The sequence below is a fragment of the Pleurodeles waltl genome, chromosome 11, assembly GCF_031143425.1.
Source record: "Pleurodeles waltl isolate 20211129_DDA chromosome 11, aPleWal1.hap1.20221129, whole genome shotgun sequence".
NCBI classification, from domain to species: Eukaryota; Metazoa; Chordata; class Amphibia; order Caudata; family Salamandridae; genus Pleurodeles; species Pleurodeles waltl.
In genome coordinates, this window is record NC_090450.1 from 329050935 (window position 1) to 329075054 (window position 24120).

Consider the following 24120-nt stretch of genomic DNA (forward strand, 5'->3'; position numbering starts at 1 on the left):
GACACTGAGAAAGTGAACTTTTGTCTTGCTAAAATTGAATTTGTAGCCAAATTTGGCAAATCCCACAATAGTGTGGGCCACTCACTTCAGGTGGTGAATGAGATCATCATCTATTAGGTAGATATCATCAACATAGGACAACGCCTCAGGGTCAATATTGTTTAAGATGGACGTGCATGTGTTGCAAACAGCCCAGGACTGTTTTTCTACCTCTGTGGGTGCCTACAGTTTTTTTCTGCAAGCCTGAAGTGCTAAATGTTGTTAAATCCTTGCTTTCAGGTGCTATATTTTGGCAGAAAAAGCAGTTGGAAAAATCCAACGTCTTTTTCTATTTTTTGTGCACTATGTTGGTAATGAGTGCTGTGCTATGTGCCTTTTGAATTGCAAATGCACATGTATGACTGTTTTAATGTCTGTAATCTAAGACTATTATATATGAATGGTCCGGTTTAGGAACAGGAAATAGAAGACTATTGATTGGTTAGACACAGGGCTCAATTACACCCTGGTATTCTAACTGTGCTGGTATTTCTCTCACAGATGTTTTAGCCACCTGCTTAATAGGATATTGAGTTTAAGTCTGTTGTTGGGATCTAATTGGTGTTATGTGGTAGGCAGAATCTGTATCCCACCCAACATGATTGCGATACAGTGTGGGCCTGTGTCAATGCCCAAACAAAAGAGTATGACTCTATTAATTCTATAGGAACCGGGGGGGGGGGGGAGAAGGAGGGCTTAATGATCACTTCCCCCTGTGGGACTTCACGGACAAATTCTGGCAGACAATCCTTTTTGGCTAATAAAATGCCATAAATGCCAGTCAGTTGTTTCTCAAATATAATATCAACTCTGCACTCAATATCTCTCTCTAATTGTTTTTTCATTGTATGTACCTATTGGGAGGGGAGACACGCATGTTGTCAGTTTATTTCACCTCCAGATGCTCTAGAAGATTCCAGCGAACTATTGTGAGCTCTGCTGCGCTGTCTAGCAGAGCCAGTGCCCCATTCATGTTCTTCAATAAAACATTCATCTTGTGAGGCATTTTGTGCAGAAATAGCTGCCACCTTCTTTTTGAATTAGGTTTTTTGATGTGGAAGTTTCTCTTCTTTTTTAACTGAAAGTTCTGCTGAGCGTTGTGAATCTTTTTTCGGTTTCATAATCTCTGTTTGTTGTTCTGATCACCCAACTCTCTTACTACTTTTATCCCGTGAGCCCTGAAAGGAATGAGATTGCTGTGTATCAGTATATGGATACCTATCAGGAGTTTTTATATTATCCCTGTTTCTTAAGTTATCTTGTTTCTCAGGGGTCTCCGATTGTGGAGATTCTCCCATGTCTCTTTTAAGTCTGTTTGTTTTTGTTGATAACAGTGTTTTTTAGAACCCACAGCTGATTGCTTAGTAGAATCTTTATTGGATTTACCCTGTAATCGTGGTTTACTAGGTCTGGGTCCCAAACTACCCCAACCTATACTCGAATACGTTTCAGCAATAATTTTAGGCAGCTCACATTCTTGATCTTGTGCAGAAACATCCTGGAGCCGCATGTGGACTGCTAGTGCTACTGATTCCCCTTTAAGGTTACTTAATATTATTGAGGACACTAGCAAAATTGCCCATCAATTGCATCCTCAAATTCATGGCCAGGGCAGCCCTGTATTCATCTTTTATTTCTTTAACACTTCCAGAAGATTGAGTGTACCATGTGCGGTAGTGTAGAGCATGGCAAATACCGTGCCCCAAGCGTTGCAATTATCCACTGCAGGAACCATTCCAAATGGCAAGCACATACTGAGATTCTGTGTTTTTCTTGAGGTCCCATATGGGAAAACACAGCTTCCACTGTGTTTATTTTCTGACCTAGCAAAAACTGAATTTCTTCATGTTTTGCAGGGTACTTTACCCATGATCGGTTGCAGGGTTAATGCCTGGTATGACTGTTGTGCTGGAGCAGTTCATGCTGGGTTTGTATTTAATGTTTGCCTTACAAATTGTACTAGGAGTGTATATATTGCTACTAGTTTAATATATAAACGACGAACCTCAGCTACCACCTAGGTGCTTGCATCAGTATGTGGTATATATGTGGCCAATTGGAGCCAGGTAGGGCCATCGCTACTCAGAAGACCCAGTCTAACATGTAATATTGAATGGGGTAGGTTTCTATCAGCCAGTTCTTGTGGTCTGGTGGCTGAGTCTCAACCACAAAGTAACAACGCCCCCTAGGCTGTAAGGCCATTATTTAATAAATGTTTAGTGAGGTGGGCCTCATATTTACAGCAATTACCACGTGCTGCGAGTTTGCCATAGTAAATGTAGTGGTTCAGAGATAAAGGCACCAAATGAGGATTAATCCTTTTAAAGTTCAAGCTTGAACAACCTTCAGTCAAAAATAGGTGCTATCTATCCAGATGAGGAGCAAATCCTCAATACCACGGACGTCTCTGTATTTAGTATTGGGGTGCCATTTGCACGTAGAGAGACAGAGATACTCAGGGAGATCTGTAATTCAGTGCTTGTTCAAACGTTGGTAACGCCATGTCGTTTTGGCTCTCATTATACTAATGAGACTGCTGGATTCAGGTGGCAGCACCACCCAGTTGTGGGGAACTGAGTCCAATTACGCACTGTGTGACAACTGTTAGCCTAACCCTTCCGGCCAGGTTCAGTACTTCACTAGCGCCTAAAAGCGGCAGTGATTTGTGGCAGGCATGACATGTCTGATTTCTCAGAGAAATTGTGGTGTAAAAGATCTCACCCTTTTCTCTCAGTTACATTTGTTTCACACATGCAAAGACAAACAGAAGCAGAAATTGGTTCAAAGTGTTTTATTGAATCTACTGCGTTCTTGATAAAATAGCATGTACTGCACTTATTAGGATGATAACACATAATAATGGCAACGTGGTGACAAGGAAAGTGAAACGTAAGCAAAGTCTCACCATAGTGTCAGAGTGCTAAGGATTAGAATTCCACCTATGCTACTAAGGTACTACTAGAACACAGCAGTGTTAGCCCTCATCCGCCCTTCGGGATCCCTAGAAAGACACCTTCCCCCATACCTGAATATGGTAGTAGCAAAGAGGGCTGTAGGTCTTCTGAGAGTCCTGTCCCGCGTAAGCAGAAAAAAACAGCACGTCTCAGCAGACAGCTGCAGTAAAGTGACAGCATGATTGGCAGTTTTCTGTCTGGAAGTCTCCCTCTAACGTAAATATATAAGATAATAAAATAGATGGATTTCTGAGAAAACTGTCCTAACGTAAGAACACGTATGTCTCCTGTGAAGTCGCAAAGATTGTGGTGTTCATACTTTGTACTGACAACAATATCGAGTACAGCCTTGAGCAGGGTACAGAACGAAAAAGGCCTACTAAGAAGAATGAAAACAGTTCCTATGTTAAAAGTGTATGAGATAAAAGAAATAAAACATTACCACAAAATGAGCCCAGAATTTAAAGTGAATAAAACAAATTGTTGTTAGGCTAAAAGGCACACGCAGCAGGCCTTTGGGTAAAATAACGTGCCAATTAAAAAGATCACTAACATAACCTCACTACATGACAAAAGCAGTAAGCCACTGAGCTATGCACATAAAAGCAGTTCTGTGATCTGCATGGTACATGTTCTTTGCAGCAGGCATATTAACCCTCTGCTCTACTTTAGATGGGTCAAAACTGCCAACAGCCAAAACTCCAATCTCTCTCCAGCAGGAAGATTGATCACCAGAGATATAAATCTTGACACTTATTATATCCTGAAAACTGCTGGATATACAAGGAAGTCTTCAGTGGGTGCTTTAAACCCATAACATATTGCAGGCATACAGCACTTACCACTGAAAGCTGTCGCTGTAGTCAGTTGCTACCTGATTGTAGTGGTTGGTGGTGGCCGGCCTAGGCCTATGAGGGCGGAATGAGAGCAAGGGCTGAGTGCGCGGGGATGTGTCAGGTCACCAGAACAGATAATTAAGCCAGCTGCCAGGGCCTACAGACAGTTAACAGAAAGGATGCTGATTCTAAGTAGGCCCAGGTTTAGAGGCTGGCCTGGGCTTGGCAGGCTCTCTGTCTAGCGTGGAGCACCACCACCACCGGGTGTTAATATTGAAGCACTGCTGCAAAAATGTCCCCCGTAAGAAGAAACAGCCCCCATCCCTCCAGCGTCTCTGGGAATGCATGTTATGGCCAGTCTGGCCTTGCCTTTAGAGCAATCTGGTAGTGCCAGCATTGTTGGTCAGGCAGATCATTGTGCGGGCCGTTTTTTTTTCAGCTGTATACTTTCCATGTACACATATTTCAGAATTGGGTTTCTGGGCATGATAGTAGTGACCGCTTTCGGCATGCTACTTCCCAAGGGGCCCCCCCTATGATGAGAGATGGTAAGCATACGATTTTGCTTGCTTCTGTACACCCTTACTCTCACTGGTTTGTCACGGGTGTCTTAGGCACTAACCGTTTATATTGATTTTATTATTTGTTTTTTAGGGCGACCTTTTTTGTTCCTTATTTGTGACAGACAGTTTACTCAAATGTAAGTGACTGCATCTTATACATACACAAATCATTTTTGTATTTGATTTAAAAATTATTTAATCCCCCCTAACTTATTATGAGTCAGGAAAAGTCCTGTTAATTGTTGGTCCTGAAGAAGCGTTGTTGACCATGTCCTAGGGGATAGGTGATAATTTCCCACATCTCCATGTCTAGTTAGAAAGTGGTTGAGCATGAACTCTCATCTTCCACTTTCCTTGTGTTTTTAATCTTGGTCTTAGCCCTGTCGTTCTGACATAGTAAATAATGCTGATTCTTGTGGGGCTTAGAACCAATTTTAACCTATCACTTTCCTGCCAGAAAAAGTGCCTTACATCTACAATTTTCTAGTGAGTGTTCATCACAAAGGCAGCCACTTATAAAAAGATCTCCGGCAAAGAGCCCCCTAACGGGGACCCCGTCAGACATTGCAGTGCCAGTCTGACGAGGAGCAACCAGATGATGAAGCATGACATCCTTTCAGATGTGTGAGGGCTCTTGCTCCTGAACTTTAAAGTTCCCCTAGATTTATTTCTCTCTCGAACAGAGTACCTATTTATTGTGTTATTAGTCATTTGGGAGACCGTACAATGGACCAACAACCTCCCCGTCCCTCTTATTGTTGATATCCTAGCACAGCAGTTTGCTGTGGGACTAGCTTTCTAGTGTGGTTTTCACCCGCTTGTGTCCTCAACACCATGGAAACTTTCCAAGGTCTCAGTTTTGATGACGATGTAGTAGCAGCAATTCTGCAAACACCGTCGATTTTGAGCAATGATGGATCAGCTCCTTCGGGCAGTCTCAAAGAAGATTGGGACAAATTGTCCACCCTGAAGCGTGATCTGATCAAAACTATAATGCACGGTACAATAATGACTGAATATCTTAGAGCAAATATCACCCTAATGGCTTACTAGTGTCTAACATACCCAGGATTTTCCTACATGACTTAGCGTTTAGGAAGGACTGGGCTCAGATCGCTTGGAAGTGTACAAGAGACTGGCTAATACTTATTATCAACACCTCCAGGTGTCTGGCTGATTCCATCACCAAACAAATCAATCTGTTTGAAGGCAACCTGAAAACCACTGTTACCTTGGCCGCCTTCAAAAGTCGTTTAGCAGAGATTAACTCCGAATTAAATGAAACCAAAGAATTTCTTACTAATCAGAACATCTCAAAACTTCAAAAGGATGTTACCAAATTTAGTAGGGAAAGGGTATATCCATATATTCAAGAGGAATTCGATACTGACACACAATCGCGCTCCTCTGATGAGTCGCAATCCTCTTCTAAGAAATCCCGGAACAACAGCAATAGCTCGTCCTCTGATGGATGGAGCACAGATGAAAATATCCCTCCTCAACCTTTTTATAATTACCCCCAATTCCCTGTTAGCCATCAAATGCCTTGGCAACCACCATATCCCTTTTATCAACCTCGCCCTATGATGCCCTTCATGCCTTTTTTAGGCCGAGGCCGGGGCAGAGGAAGAGGCAGAAGAAGAGGCTGAGGCAGATGCGTTCAATGGGCCAGGGAGGAAGCACAGATGGTCACCAGGAGTCAGGGCAAGAACCAGCCCCCGAAAACTTAGTGGTGAACCTTTCTACCAGACACCTCTCTGAGATTGAGACTGCTGTGCTTAATCGAGGACTCTGGTTTGTCCCAACCCCAACCGAGGATTTCTTCAGACTTAATTGTGAACTCTCACAATTCTTTCATAAAATTTGGTTACAATTCTATTTTCATGACCAATCAGTTGACAACACACAGGTTGACTCTGGACTGAGACCTCAGTCGACTTTTGTCCCCCTTCCATCTGCTATCCCGAGTGAAGTCCAAGCATTTGAGAAAGCGGTACTGGCTGATCTTGCGGCGATACATCCCAAACACCCCTTTATTAATATCTCAACAAGTGAAAGGAGAGCCCTAGGGATACTTGCTAATGACACCTCCATTGTGATTAAACAGGCTGGCAAGCGAGGGGCAATCGTCATAATGAACTCTGAGGATTATCGACAAGAATGTTTGCCCCTGTTGAGTGACAAGACCTACTACGCTATGATTACATGTGATCCCACACTGAGATTACAATCTCAGATTAGGGCTATGATCGCAGAAGCATTAAATAATGCGTGGATTTCCCCCAATGAGGCGTCTTTCCTGGATACAAGTAACCCAAAAGCCCCATATTTCTATTGCCTTCCAAATATTCATGAAGGCAAATTACCTCCTCCGGGGCGGCTGATTGTGTCTGGGATTGGTTCTATTTTAGAAATGCTGTCTACATTTTGCGATCACTTTTTGCAGCCACTTGTAAAGGGATTTTCCACTTATTTACAAGATACCAAAGATGTACTGAATTTGATTGAGATCATTAATGACACAGTAGGCGTCCAAGGGTTGATTACCCTAGACGTTGAGGCCCTCTATACCAATATACCCCAGGATGCTACATTACAGGTAGTGGAATCAACACTACAGGATAACTGTGACAACTTCACGTCACCTGTTTCATTTATCATGCAGTGTGCTACTTTAGCAATGACAGAAAACTTCTTTCAGTTTGAAGATCAGTTTTACCACTAGATTAGAGGCACTTGTATGGGAAGCACGTTTGCTCCAAGCTTGGCTTGTCTCTACATGTATAGTTTTGAAAAACATTTGATTCTGCTTACTACCAATTCTTTTTTTGCTAACATCAAATTATGGCGTCGTTATATCGACGATGCCCTGGTAGTGTGGCATGGTTCTCTGGCCACTGCTAATTCTTTTACAGATTGGGTGAGCTCACTCAACCCGTACCTGAAATTCACCTCCACAGTGTAAACGAAGGAAGTCAATTTTTTAGACTTACTGATTACGATTTGTAATGGCAAATTATCCACCAGTACACATCACAAACCAACAGACCGCAATAGCCTATTCACATATGATAGTCATCACCCAAAATCCTTACGTGACAACTTACAGTTTGGTCAATTCTTACGGTTACGATGTAACTGCAGTTCACCACAGGTGTATAACGCTCAAGCTGATGACCTACAAACTAAACTACTTGCGCAACATTATCCCAAATATATTGTCAACCAAGCTTGCAAGAGAGCTAGAAATAATAACCATGAAGCTTTGCTTCAATCTAACACTAAGGAGCCCCACAGACGTTTGACTTGTGTGTCCACATTTACTACTCTATGGAATGAGATCAAGAAATTGATTAATAAGAGATGGCCTATTCTTACCAGTGGGGGCAATACCATCCCCAGACCTCTCTTTGCGTTCAAACGATCTCAAAACATTAAGGACCTGATAATACATACCCGTCCCAAAGGCACCTCGCAGACACAAACAACACTTTGGAACCTTCCCCCTGTGGTGGGTCATTATCCGTGTTGCCATTGCAATGTCTGCCAACTGACTAGTTATGCTAAGACTCTTGATTTGGAACCTATAGGCCAATGGCCTCTCACCAAGCATACCAATTGCAATACTAAGAACTGCATCTATATGGTTACATGTCCTTGTGGTCTGCGATATGTTGGTATGACTTCTAGACCTGTCAAAATACGGATCAATGAACATAGGAGCAACATTAGGTGTGGATGCATCACCACAAAATGATGTGCTCATTTCCTGGATGCATCCCACTGTCCTGACGACTTACGTTAAGTGGTCCTGGATGCTCCCAAATTTACGAATGACTCCTCACACTCGCTGTTCAGACTTGAACAACATTGGGTGTTCAAACTACATACTAATATTGATGGATTGAACGACGATATTCCATGGGTAACGTTGTCCCATTAACCCTATACAGATGTAACCGATGGGTCTTGTGACTGACCAAATTCCAATCTAATTTCTTTTGAGTCTCTTAAACTACATGTCTCTTTGTGACCTGACTTGTTGACACCATGACTTGATTTCTACAAGCCCAAGACTATCTAGGGGTACATGACATTACCTTGACTTAAATTTTACCCAAATCAGCTGTGCATAAGACCACTGTATATAATAAGATGATATTTCAGTTTTTTCACACTTTTGATTAATAGACCACACATTGAGCGACATAACCTTCTTATCGGCCACTAGTGAGTTACACACTCCAATATGACCGCGAGTATTTTTTACTCGATTGTCCCTCGTTTATTTTTATGTTCCATGACTGACCCAAGTTGAGGCCAGTCTTTCTTCAGTGTTCATTGATATCTTGCCCATGTGACGAGGAAGAACGCTGTCTCCACGTCGCATCGGCTTAAAAATGATTGCTTGACTCCCGATCCTCGTATTTACGGGAGAGCACGCCAGGGTAGGTGATTCTGACCTGCGACCGGCACCTAATAAGTAAGTGTTTTTTTTCCCCAGCGGCTGCACTTTATGCGCATTTTATGGGTATGGAGAGTAAGTTTCACAGTTCAAAGTCTGGTGATTCCCATTCAATAGGGACCCTTTTTATTGCCAATGAATTAACAGCGATTTGACCTTCCAATTGATGACAGTTTCCTGGAGTTGGATCGAGACTATAGACCACTGAAACATTTGCTTTCTTGATACATAATATTGATTCTGGTTTACTTGACCACTACGTATCCAAGCATATTGCAGGTAATATTATGTAGTGGGTGATTTTATTTTGGCTGGTGTTCCCCGCCGTCACACTATCGCTAATTAAGCTGCATGTGACAGGACAGAAAATTGGGTGAGCCATCATAGGTGACCAGACTGGGAACATATCTTTATTCACTGAATCATTATTGTCAATTGGTTATCCTCATACTTTACTAAACCTGTATGAACTTAACAAGATTCAGCTTTGATTACCTTTGTTTTCCCCACTTATCAACTAGTAGTGACCGCTTCCGGCATGCTACTTCCCAAGGGGCCCCCCCTATGACGAGGGATGGTAAGCATACGATTTTGCTTGCTTCTGTACACTATGGGTTACCACCCTTACTCTCACTGGTTTGTCATGGGTGTCTTAGTCACTAACCGTGTATATTGATTTTATTATTTGTTTTCTAGGGCAACCTTTTTTGTTCCTTATTTTTGACAGACAGTTTACTCGAATGTAAGTGACTGCATCTTATACATACACAAATCATTGTTGTATTTGATTTAAAAATTATTTAATCCCCCCTAACTTATTATGAGTCAGGAGAAGTCCCGTTAATTGTTGGTCCTGAAGAAGTGTCATAGGATCTGTATAGACCATCGTACGCGAAACATGTTGACCATGTCCTAGGGGATAGGTGATAATTTCCCACATCTCCATGTCTAGTTAGAAAGTGGTTGAGCATGAACTCTCATCTTCCACTTTCCTTGTGTTTTTAATCTTGGTCTTAGCCCTGTTGTTCTGACATATTAAATAATGCAGATTCTTGTAGGGCTTAGAACCAATTTTAACCTATCACTCTCCTGCCAGAAAAAGTGCCTGACCTCTACAATTTTCTAGTGAGTGTTCATCACAACGGCAGCCACTTATAAAAAGATCACCAGCAAAGAGCCTCCTAACGGGGAGCCCGTCAGACATTGCAGTGCCAGTCTGACAAGGAGCAACCCGATGATGAAGCGGGGCTCTTCTTTCGGATGTGTGAGGGCTCTTGCTCCTGAACTTTAAAGTTCCCCTAGATTTATTTCTCTCTGGAACAGTGTACCTATTTATTGTGTTATGGGCATGATAAGACAGTGCAGAGAAAATAGATGTAGAAGTTGACTTGAAAATCGTTAGTGAAGACATTAGAGTAAATTTATCTTGGTCAGATCCATGCCTTGACCCACAATTTTGTAAAATTCCATCAACATAACATTTTTCAAAATGTTTCCTTGTTCCTGCTCTAAGCATCTTTTCACCACTGTGTACCCTTGGACCCCCTAGCCTCTAGCCCCTAGATTTCTGAAGCCTAAAGCCAGTTTGACTGAATGGTAGAAGGCCATTATCCTTGGCCCAAGAAGTTAGTTTCTACAGTAGAAAGTTGGCAAACAGTTTACCTTCAATGTCTAAGAGTGCGATGAGACCATTTTTTGGGTCATTTATAGGCCCTTTTCTGTGGATCAGATTCACAAATTAACCTTTTCAAGTCAACGTAATCAAACCAGTAGACAAGACTTTGGAAAATGAGTTCCACAAGAATATGCTCCAAGTTACCATATCAAATTGATAGACTGTTACTGGTATCCTGTTTGGGGCCAGCCACCCTGGAAGAACTACAGCTTCTTATTGTAGACTTCTTCTTGAGAACTATCTAATGTCTTATTGCAATACGACCCCTGACGTGCAAATTAATTCTATTTGTTGATCAACAAATTGCCAATATAGGTTTCCCACTGGGTAGTGGAAATATGGAAATCTCCATTCATTTTGTAGTTGTTGGTCCATAGCATACCAGGGCCCAAAATTATCTAAAATGATAGACATGAATTGCCTCTAAGAGTTCAGACCAAGCTGTATATTCCTGTTTGGTGTTAATATTTCTGATTGTTAGTTTATATTTATATGTTGATTATTTAGTCAAGTAGTAATGTCATTCACTATTCAATATCTTCAATGACCTTCTCAAGATTTGCTGGAGCTGTCGTTTTACAATCATCATTTGTCTATGAGTTACATTAGAGGGAAGATCAGTAGTTATTGCTCTGTTACTATTAAATGAATCTGGGAAAAAGTAATACAAAAAATCACATAGAAGATGTTCCCAGTTGGAGATCCAGGAATGTGTAAGGTCCTCAGCATAGGTTACTGAGTAGAGACTGCTAATTATAAAAGGTAAAGTACTAAAGAGTGGATAACTTAAGGTTTAGATCTTCATTCTATCGAATTTTGTATTTGATAAATAGAGGTCTTTTATTGTTGATTACTGAACTTAGGTATGAATACTGATCATGATTAAAAAATAATGTCATTAATTGTGGATTGTGATAATTCTCCTCTCTAGATATTATTTAGATGTTGTCATACAAATTAAAATGAACTGAGTGTAAGAAAGTATAGTCAGTAGTAGAAGACTTATTCTTGGGTAGCTATGTTGGTTTAGCTAGCTGGCCATTGATGAGTCTGCCATTCAACAAGCGGAATCAGTTGAATGAAAGTAAGTTGAGCATAGTTGGCTATTTTAATTTTATTCTTATTGCTCTGGAGGGTACTGTTATTATAAAGTCTATTGAGAGGATCCTAAGCTGTGCTAGCCATTTGAGTAAGAAGTAGGTTGTCCTTGAAATCCCATGTAATGATAATGATTGAACTGGCATATTCATAGAGTTTTTTGTCAAGGCCTTCCAAGGTGTCACAAAACTTGTCTCATGTAGTTTTTAAAAAAAGGTTGGAAATAAATATAAATAATCAAAAGGGTTTTTTCATTTGGCCTTTAGCAAAACCACTAGTATTTCCTTTGAGTCGGTTGAAAAGGACATTGTTTTCATTGACAAGTTTTTAATCATCATGGTTTAAAGCATGTTGCTCTGTCTTCCCTTTTTTTACTTTATAGCAAACTTTTCAAAAGTTGGAAAATTCATAAATGTAGAAGGTGAGATTGTTCACGATTCCTGGAGACAGATCACAAGATGGTCACTTAGCATATCATCAAGAACTGCGCCACTGAGATTATGTTGCCTATCTATGCCAAGAGCAGATCAATAGTTCATTGGCATGGATCAGGTCAGGAATAGAACTGCTGCTAGAATGATTGTATTGTACTCCTCGTTTTGAAGAGACTAGAGCCTGTTAAATGTGGCTAGGATATTGTAGTAGCGACTCTCACAAATAAATAAGGATTCAGAGTGAAGTCTTGAATTCTGCTTGTTTATTTGGAAACGGAGCTGCAACACTTTCAGGGGCATATTTATACTCTGTTTGCGCCGAGTTTGAGACAAACTTTTTGATGCAAATTTGGAGCAAACCCAACCCCTTATTTATACTTTGACGCACGACCCCGTGAACATCAAAATTCAGCAGTGTGCGTCATTTCCTGGATGCGGGAAATCGCCTTGCATTAATGACATGCAAGGTAGGCGTTCCCGTCCAAAAAATGACTTTAAAGCCTGTGCGCCTTATTTATACTCCTGCGTCATTTTGACACACAGGAGGGGGCGGGCCTTAAAAAATGGCGCACAGCCTGATGTGCGCCGTTTTTTAACGCCTGGGTGAGGGCAGGAGTTAAGGGACCTGTGGGCTCATTTTCAGGATCCCTGACCATGGAAGCAGTCCACAGGTGCCCTTCCCTGCCCCCAGAGACACCCCGCCACCCTCGCCCACCCCTGGAGGACACCAATGGATGGGGGGACCCATCCCAGGTAAGTACAGGTAAGTTGATGTAAGTAATTTTTTATTTTTTATTTAAGTGGCATAGGGGGGCCTAACTTGGGATCCCCTACATGCCACTGTGCCCAATGACCATGCCCAGGGGACAGAAGTCCGCTGGGCATGGCCATTGGGCAGGGGGGCATAACTCCTGTCTTTGCTAAGACAGGAGTCATTTCAATGGGGGTTGTGCGTCAAAAAATTGCGCAAGTCCAGTTAGAGCAATGATTTTTTACTCTAACCTGACGTGCATCATTTTTTGATGCTCAACCCCCATTCTTCCCTCTGCCTGCGCTGCCCGGTTAGTCTTTTTTTTTTTTCTCTAACCAGCCCGCAGTGCTGGCTACCGTCAATCGATAAATAAGGTGCCCGTCTGGCGCGTTGGAATGGCGTTAGCCGGAGGTAAATTTTTTTACTCAAACCAGTGCTGGCGCTGGTTTGCGTCAAAAAGTATAAATATGGGCCTCAGCCTCTTGACAAATCACGTTGTTCCCAACTGTCACACCAGCTGAATCCAACAAACTCTTTGGTGACCAGAGAATTCAATGGAATTCACAGTCCCACATTCCAATGAATGCTGTGCTCACCCACTACTACAGAAATATGTTGATTGAATACAGAGTTATTTTTATTATTATTTTTTATTATTATTTTTTTTGATCCTCATTTACCTTCCAAATTTTCCCTCACATGACCGGGAGGGGGAGCAGCGAAAGTCCTCACACAACTGCTCACCATCCATCTCCGACCTCGTCGCCCCTGTCTGGAAAAAACTCTCCACCCAAGCTCCAGTGTGGAATGCAGAGGAGAGAGTATAATCATAGGATCCCATCCTACCTATTCATACCTCACCACTTCCCAACCATTGCTTCAGCGGATTCCAAAATCTGATACTCTTACAAACTTTATAACAGTCTAATTTAAGATGGTAAATTAGAGAATTTTTTCATTCGACAAAAGAAGGGGGAACAGCCTGATCCATTTCCTACAGATCTCCCTTCTTGCCACAAGCATCATATAAAACAATAGTTCAGCTCCATCTCTACCCATCTTCTGCGCCTCATATGAACAGACAAACATCACTATCAGAGGTCTTACCTTCATGCTTGTGGGAAGAATCTCCTTAATTGCATCACCCACCACTTGCCAAAACGTACACAGTAGAGGGCAATCAACAAACATATGTAGATCGTCTGCTGATGCAGAACCACACTTCTTACAGCTCACCACATTATCCTGTCTCAGTCTGGACAATTGTTTGGGAGTCCAAAAGGCTCTATGAATAGAAAATAGATGATTTCTCCTTAACGCAGCTGGTTTAACAGTATTATACAGAAGTGTAGTGGATACTTGCCAAAGGTCTTTAAGCTGCGGCTCTGACAAGCACTCCCTCCAGATTTCTTCCGGGAGGTTAAATTCACCATCCACAATGTCCATCATCAGCCAATACCATCTAGCCACGTCTTTCTTCAGCGGAGTATCCAGCTGCATCTGGTCCTCAAGTCCATTAGTACTTCCCACTTCCTCTGTCACATTCCCTACCCAAGTCTTCATCTGAAGGTACTTAAACTTAGACAGCCTTCCTCCTACCTCCATATTAAGGTTGTCAAACTCCCTAAGTTCACCATTATAACAGAGATGTCTCCATTGCACAAAACCTGTCTCTTTCAGCCATGAATACAGAGTTATTGTCAAACATTATTCTCAGATTATCTTGATTGTTCATAGTTAGAAAGTCAGGGCCATTAAATTTACCATTTTGATCGAATAAGACATATCTGAGCGAGGTGAACTGGCCACTTCCTTTGGCCTTAGAACTTCAGGGTACTTAGGTTTCTGTATTTGAGAGACTTGATTTTCCAGTGTTGCTAGATCATCCCGTTGTTCTCAAATGTATGGGGTTATCTGCACTAAAGCCCAACTTGGGACGGTGGTATACATGTTCCTGTTGCCCCATCTACAAATTTAACAATTAATAGTTCACTAGAGTTGACCTTGTTCAGTTCTGGGAAGCATTTCAGAAGTTTTAATAAATGTTGATGATTTAGGATGTTGTGATAGAGTTGTACAGAGGAGAGGGATCCAGCATTGCTGATTCCAGATTTATGTTGTGGGACCAGTCCCTTTTGATGGTGTTATCCACAGGTCTTAGAAAATGTTGGACAGCCTGCAATTGGTTTTCAGTTGTAGGATAATAGGACCAGCAGCGAAGAGGTGGATTATTCTCTACATCTATAGATCTCTTGTGGCTTTATTATCCTCATCTCACATCCTTGGTCTGCCATTGCCCATAACACTTTTGTGGAATTAAGTGCTGCAGGACACCTCCTCAGAGGTGCCTGTGAGAACTAATGCCCCATTAAGCACATGGTTTCTGAGATTGATTTTGGCCTAGTATCTGAATAATCAAGAAGCCGCCAGCTGACTCTCCTTTTGTGTTGTATGTTTGACAATGACTGTGCGTGTGGTGACATTGAATGTGATGTCTTTTGTATTGCGCATTTTGATTCTCTTGAGAACGGTATTTGTCCTTACTAGTCTCTGCTTCTTTTGTTATTGGTTGTGTCTTTCTTGATGACGTGTGAGATGTCCCTTCTTTCTTGTTCTTCTGCCTTGTCTTGAAGTGTTAGGCTTTGTGTTTGGCCAGCTTCCCCTCAGAGAATTTCAAACAAAAGGATATCTTTTCATCCATCTGGCTGCAAACCCAGTATTTGTGTTGTGTTAGGGCTGCCGCCAGTCCCTTGCAGGTACCCTTCAGGTTTCATTATGCTAATGCTCTCCATGCTCAAAAGCAAGGATAGGAAATATTTGTAATAGAAGTGTACATAAAACCTCCTGCTCTTACGTTAAAGGTAAATTGTCTATAAGAGATTCAGCACATTTTGCCACTTGTTCACTTTGTACTCTTGTGTAGTGCCCGAGGTGCACTTGACTGTGAAACTGAAGTAAAGAGAGCATGTTTCTATGTAACACCTGACTTGAAGTATTAATTTATGTATTGTAAATGTGATATTGTTCCACTGGCTGTGCCAGTGGTGGATGTGATTGTTCCAGTGGTGAAAGTGACCACTGCCTGTTGTGAATGTGGGTTGTACCAATGGTGGAAGAGTGTAGTGGCTTCATATGAAAATGTTATTTATTACTTATTCAGTTAATTTACAAATAAAGCACTGATGTTAACCAACAGGAGCATGACATAAAATTACAACTATTTTTAAAACACCCTTTCACAATACACACAAACAGTGGTACTCATTTTATCAGTCTCAAGATTCAGAAAAACTGAGTGAAGGTGCTATAATTCAAACCTTTTTACATGGAGGGGTTCAACCAAAACTCCCTGTAATAGAAGCATTAGTCATTGAGCCTTCAGACCTGATCGACAGGATAAAGAGTAAGGGGGAGGTGATATATTCCACTGCAAGAGTTGGTGGAGTTTTGGTAGCTGGACATTAAGCTTGTAACGCGGAGTTCTGGCTAAATTCCACCAACTGCCACATGGCTGAGTTTTTTCTCTCATGTGGCTCTCTAATGGTAAGTTGGTAAATGTGAGCAATATTAAGCATCCCCTAACACAATTTTCCATCGCTAGGAGGGCCCCCAGTGAGATTTCCTAAAAAGCCGGTGGTCACTGGAGGTTGAGATCACTTGCAGTCAGAAAGTTGACACAGGTAGAAAATCTACTTGAGCGGCAGCAAATTCAGTTCAAGAAGCTGTGCCCTCTAGTGAGCTGCTTGGTGCTGTTTGTGCTTATTTTTCAGCGCAGCATGAGCTCCCAGTGCTAAATCACAGCGTGAGCAGTGTGACGTGCCTATTTCTGCTCTTTGCAGAATTTTGCAGAGTTTTTTTGTAACTCCGCAGAATTCTGCAGAAATAAACTATGTGAGTTCCACCCAGGCCTAATAAAGAGGAGAGTCAAGTCCTGCCAGATAAGGCTGCTTACCCATGTGGAACTACCATCTTGATCTGAAGAGTCCATAAGGTCCTGCATCAGAGCAAACATATAGGATCCAACTTCCTCTCCTAAATATTTATTTTCTCAAGTGAGGAACCACAGTGGTACCAACCTCAATCATCTGACCGTGTTCGGTCATGAGAAGGCCACAGGGGGTGCTTAGGTCGTGGTCATTCACATGGAGGGCACTGGCAGTTTTCTTTGCATATCCCATGTAGGTAACAATGGAATCCTTGTTCTATTGATTCTTGTCGTACGATTTTTATTTTCATTATGACGTTTGATCTAACTTTCTTCCTTTTTGGTTAAGTAGGTTGGTTTGGCCATTTCTTTATTTCTTAAGATTTTTGTTGTTTGGCCAGTTGATGCACATATATTACCAGCATTTTCTTTTGAGGAAGATCATTCTGCTTAGGTCATACTATCATGTGTGAGCCAGGCATTTCTCACAGAAATTCGGTACCTTTGTGGGTCAATTTATTTTGCCCTTGCGAGACCTCAGTCACAGTGTAAATTAAATTCTCTCTCCCCCATTTCCTACGCCTTGTACTCCTAGTTCTCCTTCCAAAATGGACAATGCATGGTAAGCAAATGGACAATTAGTTTCTTCTTTAAGTCGGTTAAAAGCGACATCTTCATCAAAGAGGTTAATATTTGGTTGTTTCTCACACAACTCATAACCTCCTTTATCATTCTGTCTCTCACATAAAAGCACGTAGAGATTTCGGCATCCACATACTTTCAGGCTAAGAACCAGTGCTTAATTTGTGCTTGTTGTTTCCGGTGCAGAGCACCGGCACCAGTGGCGGCTGGCAGCTTTAGGAGTGAGGGGGCGAGCGGGAAGCACACACACAGTCACACTCACTCATTCAAATGCGGAGGAAGAGAAAAACAAAAAAGTGTCACAAAGGGAGAGAGCAGAAAGCTGCAGGGTGAGCCATAGGGGCAGGGAGGGGATGCAAATGGATTAAAGAACCCCGTGATGGCTTCAGGATTACGCCGTTTGAGTATTCCCTGTTCGCATGTTTAATGGTAACAGCCTTCACTGAGGCTAAATGTCATCTTACAAAAGTCTCCACAAGGAAGACAAAGAGTGGTTAATTTTTAACCCATAAAGGTTTATTGAAGGATTATCAAAGTTACAAATTTCGAATCATCAAATTGGTTATACATCCATCAATACATGAATTAATTAAACAATGTATACTAAAAAGCACATCAAAGCCCTAAAAGTGAAGACAAACTATTATAACGCTGTCTCAAAAGTGAACTTAGGTCAAATCAGTTCTACCATTAAGAGAGCATCCTACTCCCCGAAGTCAGCGAAAGGTTCTGTTCGCAATTATGGGGAAGGGGCTCTTGCTAAGAGTCGGACAAGGAAGCCGGCAGAGAATCGTCTGAATTCTTGTCTACGTTGCAATAGCTTAAATCACACAATTCAAGCACTTGATACACCTACACATTGTTCGCATGTAAGAAACTAATCAGGTTAAGGCACAAGAAGATAAATGATTTCATTATTTTCCCAAGCTACTACTGAAATTGTGTGTTCATTGATATCTAGATTGCATGTTTATAAGGTTTTCATCCTGCTAGGAAAAACTAAATTGGGAATTATTCCTGGTTGGGATACTCCTATATTAGAGCTTGATTGGTGGTCCTCCTACTGGATTTCGCTGGTGTGTGATCGCCAAGCCCAATTTTACCAGTCAATTAGATCATGTGCAAGATTGAGCTGGATACATACTGCAACATGGCCGTGGTCCCCGGCTCCCTAGCCCCCCCCCCCCCTTCCTGGGCATGGGGGGGAGCATGGAATGCTCCTAAATACCAGACCATAGTTTACCCTGTTACATGACCATCATCCCAAACTCCCCGGCATTGACATGCTTTTTCTCATTTAAATGAGAGAAATAATTCCAGTTCTAGAGAAGGGAAAACCTGGTCTGCATCATTATTCTGTATTCAATTGGAGTTAGCTTGTAATTTCACAGTACAGCCCGTGGTATTTTGTGTAGCACCAGTGTTTACAGGTCTGGAGTTTGTATCCCGCCAGTATCGTGCAACTCATATTCATTTGGGTTTATACAGAGCTATGTGTTACTTTCTGCTTGCAGTTCAATTCTAATTACGTTCTCTCTCTCTCTCTCTCTCTCTCGGGTTTCTAGTGGTAATTAAGTAATGCAGTGTGCTTTTAACAAGCAAATTAATCTTAATATGTGTTACAAGGCTACCAAAGAGGAGGTATGGTTCCAGCAGGCAGGCTATGGTGGAATCTTTTGGTAAGCCTGAAGATTTAAGCTTGTCCCAGCCCAGCGCCTCATTTTTATCAGTTCATTACCTACCTCTCTACTCTTCAGTTACTAAGACCACACACAGGCCATCTCAGTCCTGACAGCCATCCATCCCTCTCACAGCTCCTAAAGCCCTATAATCTTGATCTCGTAAACCCTCTTATTTTCTCTTCTCTGTGTCTTAATGTCACCGGTGTCCTTCTTTGAGGCAGAGTCACTGTTGTTCTAATCGCCTCGTCGAGCCTGATGGCAGCTTAACTATTGGAATGTACTTGAACTTATACAGTATCTCTGCCATTCGGCCCTTGCTAATGTCTACTAGATTGCCATTGTATATCAGTTTCTCGTGGAGGGAAGCACAGTCTGTATAATATGTAGTTGTTTGAGAACGACATGAGCAAAAATACTTAAGGAAGCCTTCCAGTATAATGTCTTCTCTTGCCTTGCCCTGCGTTCCTAACATCACCAATACTAGCTATTCCACAATATCTATTTCGCAAGTGATGTCTGCTTGGGGTTTGGGATGTGTTGTGACATCATTCACAGAAATATATCTTTACCATAGTCTGCAAAGAGTGCTATTTATGAGAAAACTAACCTTGATGGTAGAACCATGGTGCGACATACACTTTTAGTCCATGTACAAATAGTTTAACTGCAACCGGAGGTGCTGAATCAAGGGGGCTTTCGAGTCTGAGGCAATAGTCTGCTTGCAGTGGGTGGTAGTGTTTTGAAGTGAAGGTGTGGTTATTACAGAACTAAACATGAACATAGCCTTAATGGCATAGCACTGGTGACATCAGCCCTACTGCGAGCAAGGAAAATGGGGGCCGTCACCTCGTGGATTACTAAGAGACATGCAAATTAGTTGTGCGGTGGGTCACACAACCCCCTGGGCTCCAGTATTACTATTCATACTTACACCATGGGCGGCCTGTAAATTTATCAGTGGTGATGAATGCTATGGTAAACTGTAGTGGTGTCTTAAGAGGTGTCTGACGGGGAGAAAGGGGAGTTCAAAGAATAATCTCTGGTGAACAATGTGTTCACATGACCCAATGCAAGGTCTTCGACACTAGGACTGTTTTCTGAGGACTAAGGTAATCTCCATAGCCTTGGCACATGGACCACGTGTTATGGATGCAATCTTCTGATGTGGCAGCTGAGGTGATAATGATGAGATGGTGTGTCCTTCAAGGTGGACCCAAGAGTTCTAGCGCAGGCGATGATGTTGTTGATAAAAATGGTTCTGTGTGTGTGGAAGAGTGAATGTAGATTATTCCTTCTTTCACAAGGTATAGCGTAGGGCATTGCAACGTGAATTCACAACAAGGCGTAGAGGCCGTTAGTCATCTGGGAAGGGTGTTCTAAAGGAGTGAAAGGATGGGAAAGAATCATTTGGGTGTTAGTGGAGTGTTGGCTGGGGAATCGAACAATGAAATTACAATTTGTGATGATGTTCCATGACAGATGGAAGGGTGGGGGTATAGGGTTGGTGCAAACCAGGCCATGGAGGTGCTTGAAATAGTCATGTGGAATGGATCCGGGTGAGTGCTGCACCATAAATAAAATCATAAAATCATAATTCGGATTTCATTAATACCTCTTTATTTAACGTTGAATAACGATTGAGAGAGGGCAAGTTCTGTCTTGGCTCACCAATCTTCGGCTTTACTCCCCTGTTGGTCTCTTTTATTGCACGTTCTTTATCTTCCCTTACTGAACCCTTTTGCCATAGAAGTTGTGCTTTCCTTTGCTCTCCTGTTCTATTTTCTCACTCTTGTTCTCTTGTGTTTCAGTTCCTCTCCCTTTCTCCTTAAATTTATTTTTATTTTATTCTTTCTGTCTCTCTGTCCTTGCTTTTTCTTTTTACTGCTAGCTCTCATTGTCTCACTCTCACCTACGATCTTCTTTTATCTCACACACACTTGCACTTTCTTACTCATGTTCTCTTACTCTGTATGTCACGTTCTCTTACTCTGTATGTCTCGTTCTAGCTTTTTCTCTCTTGCTTTTTTCCTCTTCCACTCTTTTTTCTTTCTCTTGCACTTTCTATCGCTCTTTTTCTATCTCTTCCTTTTAGTCAATTTATTTTTCTCTAACGTTCTATTTTTTATCTCTCTATCTTTGCTTTGTTCTTTCTTTCATTCACTTGTTTTCTTGTAATTTTTCTGTAGACCTCTCTTTCTTGCTCTCATGTTATCACGTACACTCTTTTTCTTTGCCTTCCTATTTTTTTCTTCCTTTTTCTATCTCGGTCTTAAATTCTCTTTTGCATTGTCTTCTTTTCTTGCTGGCTTTTGACCATTACCTTATCTTTATTTTTACTTATTTCTTTTACATTATTTTGTCTTTGGCGGTTTATTTTTCTGTACTTCTTCCTTATGAATACAATTCCTACATATTAGCCCGGTACAATCATTCCCAGCAGTCACCTTTACAAATATTCGTCTGTCTCTCTTCATTCGCGAAAGCGAAGAACAAATTAACACATTATAAATAAGTTCTTGTATTCTTAAAATATACTTTGTTAAATAAACGTAAAGTAGAGCTTGGTAACTAACATCATGCCCTTGTCTGACTTACCTACAGAAAGATGCACGCAGACTTCTTAGCATGATGACAGCGCAGGCAGGCAGGACACACGTGACAAATCGAGGATGCAACTTTAATTAGGGTTTCAACACCACCATCTGCCGGTTTTTTTCGTTCTATCTGTTAGGCTCTTCTTTCTCTGCAATACTTCGTCATTCTCCTTTTTACTCTATTGCTTGATCTCAAGCTCTCTCTGTTCTGAACCCCCTCTTCGCCGTCCACCTTTCTTTTTTTTCTTTTTTTCTCTGTTTTCTCCCTTCTGTCTTTATTTCTTTGATACCTCTCTGGTTTCACTGATCTTCTCCTTCGTCCAAGCCTATTTTGTATCTAACTTTTCTCTCCGTCTCTACTCTCTTGCTTCTCTTTGCCGCTCACTTTTTGCTATCCTCACTTATCTTGTTCGCGTCCGTAACGGTCTTTCTTTCATCTGTCCCTGATTATCGCTTTCTCTTTTCTCCTCTAGGTTTCTCTTTCTCCTCTCCTTTCTCTCGATTCTTCTTTTTCAGAATTGTTAACGTCTCAGTCTCTCTCGCCGTTCTTTCCCTTAGTGTTTCCCCGATTTTAATGCCAAAGCTGCCTGTTTTCTGGGTCGAACCTGTAGTGTCTACTCTTCCTCAGCTTTTCCTCTGGCTTCTCTGCTTTCAGAGACTGCTCTCCTTTCGTCCTGTTCTACCTGTTCACTGACCCCACCTCCTTTCTCAGCAGCTCGTGCGGGCAGAGAATGACTCACACCTGGCAGGTACTGCTGCCCAACAGCTGAGTCTGACCAAGTCCCTGCAGAGCGCTGGCAAGGAGACCTGTGACGGGAATGTTGTTAAACATGAAGTGAATCTCAGGTACACTATACATGCGCACTCATACAAAAACAAACACGCACGCCCGCACACACTCCTGTAAGATTCTTTGTTCTGGTTCTCTTCAATTAACAGTCAACCCATACTTTACAGAAAGTATGCTTCACTTGAAAACAGCAGAGCTATTCATATATTCAGATTTAATGTGCAGTAAAGCACAAGGAGAACTACCTGCAGCAGAAAAGAAATGGGGTGTGTAGCACGTTGAACTGCGAGCCTGAAGTGAGACGCCACTTAAAGAAGTTAAGAAGCTGTTTCTGCAGCTGACAAATCTTTGCTAGCAGTATGTACAGAAAGGACCGTCTTACCAGCGTCACCAAAACCACGAGGTTATATCTATGACACAGTCCCACCATCCACGAAATGCTCTAACCCTGTGCTGATCACATTAGCACTTGAAAAGTTGTCTCCTGTAGCTAGATGCTGAATAAAAGTTTAATTGGAACAGTTCGTCTCCCCTAAACATCAATTTTCAAAGTTGTTTTATGGACCAAATCAACCTATGTGATTTTTGATTGCCATTTCGTTAGACCGATCTTCCACTTGAAGCCTTCTAAGAATGGCTTGGATGTTGCTCTGTAATTATTGTGAATTGTGGCCAGTGTTTAGTCTGTGTTGTTGGTTGAAGGTGGTGGCAAACAGCATCGGTTTATGGAGCTTGGGACTATTTGTCCCCATCACCATCAGACTTTGATCCAGAGCAGAAGATACAAAGGCAGAACAAGGAAAACATGAGGAAGAGATCGGTAATAAAATGCTGACAGAGGGGAAAAACGGGGATGTGAAAGACCCTGAAATAATGAGCTTAAAATGCAGGAAGTGTTGAGAGGGAATGAAAGATGCATGAGGAGGATCTAATCACGTTTGGTTTTCGATAACTCCAGCATTTAGCAGGCCTACAGTGGGCTCCTAAACGAAGTGGGGGCATATTTTTCACAAATGAAGCACTGGTTGTCTTTGTAAAACATTTTATCGCCACTTGTGTGGTCTTGTTGCTTTATCCATGAGGATCATTCCTAACAGTTACTTGTTTTGGTTCTAATTTTGTAATGTTTCCTTGTCCTTAGGCCTTCTATAGAAGTAGATGCAAGCTAAAGAACACATGGATGGTTGCGAAAGGGTTACTTCTGTGAGGGAACCCTTTTGCCTACACACTTCTACAACCATCCATCATGGACCATCATGGGCCACAAGAGCCTGCTGGAAGAGACTAAGGCCCAAATTTAGGAATGGTTAGTGTCATTTTAAAAAAATCAAAAGCAGTGCTAAGCCAGAGCCATATTTACAAAGTGCTGCTAAAGCAGTCTAGCGCCACTTCTCTGTTGTTAGCGTCATTTTTCAGGAGCGCCGCTTCACCTTGCATCGTTTAATGACAATGATATGCAAGGTAGGCATTCCCTCCTAAAAAATCAAGCTAGCCCGCTAGCGCCATATTTACAGGTCATCCGAAAAAAGATGCACACCTAGAATCACCCCCCAAAATGGTGCGAACTCCAATTAGAGTAAAAATTTCAACACCTGGTCAGGCCAGGTGTTAAAATAATGCCCAGCCACAACCACGCGAGAAAAACACAGAAGAAGCTCTGGCAAACAACGGG

At 41.8% G+C, this 24120-nt stretch overlaps 1 protein-coding gene across 1 annotated transcript in view; it reads right to left on the reverse strand.

Annotated features, from left to right (window-relative positions):
• Positions 1-22335, reverse strand: part of LOC138265682 (galactose-3-O-sulfotransferase 2-like) — a 361079-nt gene extending 338744 nt beyond the window's left edge. Inside the window, exon 1 of the mRNA XM_069213610.1 lies at positions 21660-22335. Within this exon, the coding sequence (XP_069069711.1) occupies positions 21660-21691 (32 nt within the window). The 5' untranslated portion in view covers positions 21692-22335. The remainder of the gene's footprint in view (positions 1-21659) is intronic.
• Between the last annotated feature and the right edge of the window lie 1785 nt (positions 22336-24120).